The 7,723-nt window shown below is 36.6% G+C and overlaps 1 protein-coding gene across 1 annotated transcript in view; it reads left to right on the top strand.

Annotated features, from left to right (window-relative positions):
- The first annotated feature begins 3,695 nt into the window (after positions 1-3,695).
- LOC110095648 (probable inactive receptor kinase At5g67200) overlaps positions 3,696-7,723 on the top strand; it is a 29,372-nt gene continuing 25,344 nt past the window's right edge. The window contains exon 1 of the mRNA XM_020821268.2: positions 3,696-5,269. Coding sequence (XP_020676927.1) covers positions 3,853-5,269 — 1,417 coding nt within the window. The 5' untranslated portion in view covers positions 3,696-3,852. The remainder of the gene's footprint in view (positions 5,270-7,723) is intronic.

The following is a 7,723-nucleotide window of genomic DNA, read 5'->3' as shown; positions in this document are numbered from 1 at the left end:
GGTTTTAATGATGATTATAATACGAGTAAAGAGTTGTACGCAAAGGTCATGGTAAGTCAAGGCGAGTTCCGGCCTTTTCTCAATCTTAGAACGGATGACTCTTGCAATTTGAGACGAAGCTTGTATTATGTCTTGAGAGTTGTGGTTAATTAGTATACTAGAGTTTCGTATCCGTATTTTCCGAACGGTGGTTCAGTTTGATGCTACCGCGTAAGTTGTCAACGGTTATTCCTAGTAGAAATGACCGTATTTGTGTGGTGCAGCCACTGATTTGGTTATCCTTCTGGAGATTTTTGGTAGCTCACTCCATCTGACGCACGTTGTGATATATATGAATTAACGAGTGTCCAGGATGCTCTTATGTCGCTCTGTGTTTGGTTTTTCTAGATAATGTGTGTTGATTAGATTATATTATAGTAATCAGATCAAGAAGATGGTATTGTGACTTACTATTATGAATTAATTTTGAAGTTTTCCTGAACACTTACATGTATGGTCATATAAGGAAAAGACTTAGGAATAGAATATAAAGAATGTTGCAAAATGTTGGGTTATTCTAGTGATTCTAAGTTAGTTGCGAATTTGTGAGAATAGAAGACTTCATTCTGAGTAGAGATTATTTGTACAATCAGTGTAAAAAATTGTGTAAATATAGACTTTCATGCACAGACCGTTGTGCTGCCCGATTTTTGTTAACATGATTTGTATAAACCAAAATAATCAGTCCTGAGAAATATAAATAATTTGAGATATCTGTATCTGAGAATTATTTTATAGCCTATCTGTACCTATGATTTATACTAGAAGGGATGTATCTTGAAAAGAAGTGACTTTCTTGGATCTTAAAGAATTCACAAGTTTTAAGAGTGTGCTAATGAAGAAATCTGAAAATATGAGCCTCAGATGCAGCATAAAATCCTGATTATCTGTCTGTCATCAATTATACAAAATCGAAATTCTTTGGAAGATATGAAATTCCATTTTATTAACTGTGATATCCCGAGGACCTGATGAGAATCAAGTGTGCTTCTCCTTTTGAGGGCTGCTATAAGCACATGAATGATATAGGACCCTCTGCGCTCCAACCTGTAGAGACAATATATATGTGACAGAACAAATAACCTGAGACAGGAATATTTATCTAGTCACGATAATATCTATCGAAATCCCTTAGAAGACAATCAAATCGGAAGAAAACTTAGGAATGAATTTTAATCATTAAAGTATAATTTATGGAATTTTGGGACCATTTATATCTCCACACCCCTGACTTTGAAAAGAATGGAAATCTAAATTGGTGTGGATAAGTAATTTAGATGCTGTCAGGAAAATTTAGCTAATTAATATAACCAATAATAGAAATAATCATAACCTAGCTCGAATTATTCTAATTATTTGATATATTGACCTAATACAATAGGATATCCACCACCTACTATGTTTGTCAAGTAAAATGAATTAATATTGTTGTGGTGTGAGAGCTGATTACTGTCTTACTAACTGTATCATGTATCTCTTGATCTTTTTGTGGCCCATTGATCTCGATGCACCTAAATTTGATATCTGTCTGATTCTGCTTCTGAACCCTTAATTTAGTACCGGAAATTTGTGGTCAAAGTTGAATGATGAGTGGTTTGATGAGTTGATCAGTGATTCTGTGTACGAACGTGTATAATTGATTTTGGAAGAGCGTTTAGGATAAATTGAATGCTTTGGTCTGAGTTTGCTTGGAGTGCTCAACCCCTTGTTTTGTATAATGCCGGTAGTGTGAGTTATTAAGCTACATAAGAGGAAAAGTAGGTTGGAAAGTGAAGTAAGTCTGTGAGTTCAGAGGAAATTTCTATGGAAAGATCCTATCATATCCCAGTTATAGAGTTAATATTTTGTAACTTTGTTGATATTTTGTGTGTGATAAAGTTCATGGTGAAATTTCTATCTAACTTTTGTAAGTCTACATGATCAATAGCCAACTTAGTACTTGTAATTTGTAGATGATTGTATTAGAGAAAAGAAAAAATATAGATGATTTTATTCCGCTGCATTATGTTTCATAGTAGCTCTGGTGTTTGTCTGTTTTGAGTTGAAATTATTTGAAGAATCAGTTCCGAAGCAAAATTCCAAAGCCAGATCCTGGCTGGTTCTGTTTTGTTAAGCTGGTCGCGGCCCGGTGCGGCGGGATCTGTCTCGGTCGGGTTCGTGACAAAGAGCTCTACTATTGTTATACGAAACTTTCTTGTTGGCCATATGTGGCTAGTCATGAGATGGGGATGATCGAAACTTAACTAGATTTGAAGGCCAGGGTGCGGTGACATGGTTTCCTTTATTGGCAGAAGAAAGCTGCAATTTATTGGCCAGGAACAAGGATATTTGATATCTTCATTATATAGCTTCTATAGCACCCACAACAACCAACAAAGGCCTAGATCAATATTGGTTAATGATTGGAGTCATTTTATCATATTTTTCATTTAGCCCATGTTTACTTTGTCATTTCACTAGATTTATGCACTGATGTACGTTCTTGGTGATTGCTGATCCATCCATTGTGACTTTTTGCGCAAACCTTTTATATCAGAACAAAGGCATCTTTTCCTTAAAATTTTGTTTTGTCTAAGTAGGCATCTTAAGATGAGAATTAGCCATTTGGTACTTTTTTAGTATGAGAACTCTTGATTATAGTGATTCTTTGGCTTCATATATATATATATTATAATATATATATATATATAATATTATTATATGGTTTGGATGTTTGTTTGATCATCTAATCTATGAGAGTAAAAACCTACAATGAATATTATTTGTTGGCAAGTTGTTATTGTCTAGCACGTAGATATAGTTCTTAGGTTTATTGCTGGAAATCATTACCATTTAGTTGCTGGAGTATTTGCCTTGCAAAAGAGAAACCTTTAGAAGAAGAATCCTATATTGAATGCCAAGCTAGTTAATGCAGAAATAATTCATGTGTGCTGGCTTCCAGGAGAAGCAGTTGAATAAAGCTGCATTTAGCTTTCTCATTTACTTTGGATCAGAGTTTTTTTTTTTAATCTAGAGAATGACCTTGCAAGAATCTCATGCATGTAGTTGACTATTCCACATGTATTTTCTTTTTTGTTCGACCTTGTTATAAGAGCATCTCGAACCGAAAATCTCATTTTTCACTCCAAAATGTAGTAAAATCAATGTAATTTATTCATATTAATAGTTTTGGTTATCAATTAAGATTTTGTTTGGGACATTTTTTTGTATTTTTTTATAAATCAATTTTTTAGCATAAAGATTTTTTGAAAAAAAAAATGTTTTAAAAATCAGTTTTATAAAGTAATATTTTATCTCAATCAAAGCCTAAAAGGCCTTCAATTCAAGTCTTATGAATGTAACATAAAATATTTAAAATTGAAAATGACGATGTGAGAGGTTATGATGAAAATACTAAAAAATGGCGCATTAGTTTCCATAATTTCTTTCAAATTATTTAAAAAAACATCTTTTACTTTACTCTGAATCTACCTAACCAAACAAGAAAAATAGTTCTCCTGCATTTATTTTGAAGACAACCAAACAGTTTTAAAGTATTACTTTACATTGCATTTATTTTTCAGGCAACCAAAGCCTAAATAAGATTTTTATCCACCCATCCAGCCCCAACTATAAATTGCGCTTTTCAAGAACTGTCCTTCACGTGACCATGCGACCGCTCTGCCTTTCTTGTTGCTAAGCGTCTCTGCTTCCTTTTGTCCCGTCTTGCCAACCCAACACTACTTCATCCTCCACGTTGTCACTATCGTTCTCTCCGCAGCAGCCAGTGAGAATACGATAGATGCTAATACCTCCCGACCAGTTTCTCTGAGAATGCCTCACCAAATGCTGCTTCTATATGCACTATTGCTGATCATGCTTCCACCACCTGAAGTACCGTTCACCGCCGCACTCCCGCCGTCGCCGATCTCCGACGCATTTGCGCTGCTATCCTTCAAATCTGCAGCCGACCCCGGAGGTAGCCGCCTAAGTTTTTTTTCCACCGGAAACCATTCAACATCTGAGCAATGCAGGTGGCCCGGCGTATCCTGCTTCGCCGATGGCAGAGTTGTCCGCCTCGTTCTTGAAAGTCTCGGCCTAAACGGCACCTTACCTAACTCCACCCTTGGCCGCCTCGACCAGCTCCGCGTGCTTAGCCTTAAGTCCAACTCACTCTCCGGCCCTATACCTGACCTATCTGCCCTTCTAAACCTCAAAGCCCTCTTTCTGGGCAACAACCTCCTCTCAGGCCCTTTTCCTTCCTCTCTAGTAACGCTCCACCGGCTCCGCACCCTCGACCTCTCCCACAACTTCCTTTCTGGCCCCATTCCCTCCGGTCTCACCTTCCTTGACCGTCTCTACTTTCTCCGCCTCGACTCCAACCTTCTCTCCGGCCCTGTCCCATCCCTCAACCAGTCCTCCCTCAAAATCTTCAATGTTTCTGCAAACGACCTCGCTGGCCCAGTGCCTGTAACCGCCGCACTTTCTGCCTTTGGAGCCGCTGCCTTCTCCGGAAATGTCCGCCTCTGTGGTGCCGTCGTCCGACGCGAGTGTGGCTCCCATTTACCCTTTTTCCAATTCAGCGCTGCAGCTCCATCACCTGCTAAACCACGGCAAGGCTTCCTACTTCCTGGCTCTGCTTCTGCCACCTCCCCTCATCGGAGAACCCACAGGAAGGGCGTGATGGCAGCCGGGTTCTTTGTCTGTGCTGCCATTTTGTTAATACTTCTACTTGGTGTTTCTTTAGCGGTTCGGAAGAAGAAGAGAAGAGGCATGGGAAAGAATGTCATCAGTGATGTGGGTGTAGGGGATGGTGAGATGGAGGTGCATGTGGAGAGCACTGCAGAAGAGGTTGAAGATAGATGCAATGAGCTCGTGGCGGCAGCGGCAATGACGGAGGAGAAGATGAAGAGATTGGGGAAGAGTGGGTGCTTGGTGTTCTGTGCAGGGGAGGCTCAGGTATACACTATGGAGCAGTTGATGCGTGCATCTGCAGAAATGCTGGGAAGAGGAAGTGTGGGTTCGACGTACAAGGCAGTGTTGGATAATAGGTTGATTTTGTGTGTGAAGAGGTTGGATGCAGCAAAGATTGGTATGGCTGGAAAAGAGGGATTTGAGCGGCATATGGAGGCAGTGGGGAGGCTTCGGCATCCCAATCTGGTGCCTCTTCGTGCCTTCTTCCATGCAAAGGAGGAGAGGTTGCTTGTTTATGATTACCAGCCGAACGGAAGTCTCCATTCTCTCATTCATGGTATGATTCGTTGACTAATTCTTCTTTTTATGCCTCTTTTTCTATTCTTACATTTACTCAATGATGCCTTTTGTTCTCGTGTTGATGATCGTATGTTTTGCCTATTTATTACTTTTTGTCTCAGAAGTTCACTGCATAATAATGGACGGCATGATTATTTTTCTAATTGCCTTTGATTCACTTAGCAATTTTTAACCTACATTGTCCTTTAGCAAATCCTATCTGGTTGAAAGTTTTGGTATTTGAGTTATTTTGAATCACATTTCATAGGTAGAGATATTTGGATTACATTGAGGGGCTTTTTGGTATTGCATTGGATTTAATTTAATTTAGGGGGATTTAGTAAATCCTGAGGTTGTTAAATCCTGAAAACTGTTTGGTATGATAAATGTTAAATCCTAAGAAATTGTTTGGAAATAGATCTCAAATCCGTAAATCCAACTCTTGATGGGATTTAGATTTATGCGGATTTGCGTTGTAAATTCGTAAATCCCGGATTTACGCAAACTTGGGATTTAGATGATCTCCGAAAATCGTTTGCTGGATTTTCAGTAAATCCTGCTTAAATCCAGGCGCAAATCAGATACCAAATAGCCCCTAGGGTTCCTTTTTATTGATGATGCTTTGTGTGAGGCATTTTAGGATGCTAGTACAAATTTTAGCTTACTTTAAATTAACAAGCATTTTCCATGAGTAGCTGTATTAATGATTCTAACCTAAGTAAAAAAGAAATTCATATTTGCTGATATTTTGAAAAGAAGAAAAATTTCGTGAATTATCTTAATTGGTTTGAATGTCCATTTACTATTGTAAAGGCAATTACTCTTGTGATCATAATAACTTTAATAATTAAAAAACATAATGTCGCCAACTTCTTAAACCTAATTTTTTTATACACTCATTTGACCTGAAAATTAATGTGTTGCAATTTAAATCTTTTGGCTATATTATTGCTTGAAAATTAGCCATTGTAGAATCAAACTTAACAAATCAATTAAATTTATGCGTGCCTAAAACAAACTTAATGCAGAAGTGCTTGCCAAAAGATTTGGCAAGTCATCGCATGATAAACATTCAAATGGCGTTTGACAATAGCACATAAACATTCAAATGGCTGATTATATTTTAAATAGAAGGATTTAGTTATACTTTCACTTGAAACAATTATTAAATATGCCAAAAACTACATTTAATTTGTTGAACAAATGCCAAATTTGATTTGGTTCAAGTCATTGCATGATGCCTAACTATTAATAGGATGTAATGGTATGGTTGGTGTGGTCCTCGTAATATGGTCATTTAATGCTTTGTCTTCATGATAATAAGATCATACCACACAGTTAATGGTGCAAAGAAATTTGCTCGTAGTATAGCTAGAATGATGTCAACAAGCCTTTAGAGCAGTTGGGGAGGCCACCATCCTTTTGTTTATAAAATTGTGTGACTCATGCATTGTTAGATCAAGGCGGCCACTGTCCTTGGCTAGGGAGGCCACAATCCTTTCATCTACTCATATATTGAAATATTTATTAATTTTAACATTGTAATGTGTAAAATTTATATTATGTCTACACAATCCATCATCTTTCAATACAGTAGTAAAGTTTAACTTTCATACTCTTTCATCTAATAACAATTCATTATCTTTCAATACAAAAGTAAAGCATTAGCAATCCAACTCTTTCATCCAAGAAATGTTCATATTTATATCAATCTAACAATATGCACTCTTATTACTTGCTAAAAGCATACTCTTTTATCACCTACCAAAAATATATACTTCAAAAGTGACTAAATTCAATGTTACAACAGTGCTAGGCACTCTCAAAATATTTGGTTGTGTAGTGGTTAGGCTTTATGTGCCACACTAGCCATTTTCCCGAATAAAATGAGGCATTAAAAAAGTAACGACTACATTACGTATAAACTATTCTTAGTATAATGAATATTTTTTAAGAGTATAAAGTGGTAATCATCATATTAAAGTAAGCAAGATATATTTTGAATTTGGTAGTTCTAATATATTTCAATTTCAACATTTAAATAAATTATTTCCAGAAGAATAGTTAAATATATGTTTGTAGCATGCATAAACTAAGGATAATATGATATTCAATATTATCTTTACCATTTTTGTCATTATATTGTTCTTTTTTCTATTACTGGATTTCTTACCCTCAATCTCTTCCTTTATCTCCTAACACTCATTTTCTTTATTCTCAAGATTTATTACTCTAGATCTTGATGTTTTGTCAATCTTATTTTGAAGTACACATCCTTTTTCCTCACGCTTGCATCACCTCATGTTAAATTATCATCATAAAAATATAACTTATTTTCATGTTTGGGGCTATCACTTATCTCTCTAATTAAGGTAAGGTGCTCACCTCACATCCAAATGCCTTGAGAAAGAAGCTCCCCTAGGCATGTCTTAGTAATGATGCCCTCTTGAAA

The sequence above is a fragment of the Dendrobium catenatum genome, unplaced genomic scaffold (assembly GCF_001605985.2).
Source record: "Dendrobium catenatum unplaced genomic scaffold, ASM160598v2 original_scaffold_66676, whole genome shotgun sequence".
NCBI lineage: Eukaryota > Viridiplantae > Streptophyta > Magnoliopsida > Asparagales > Orchidaceae > Dendrobium > Dendrobium catenatum.
This window is presented reverse-complemented; position numbering and strand designations above follow the sequence as displayed.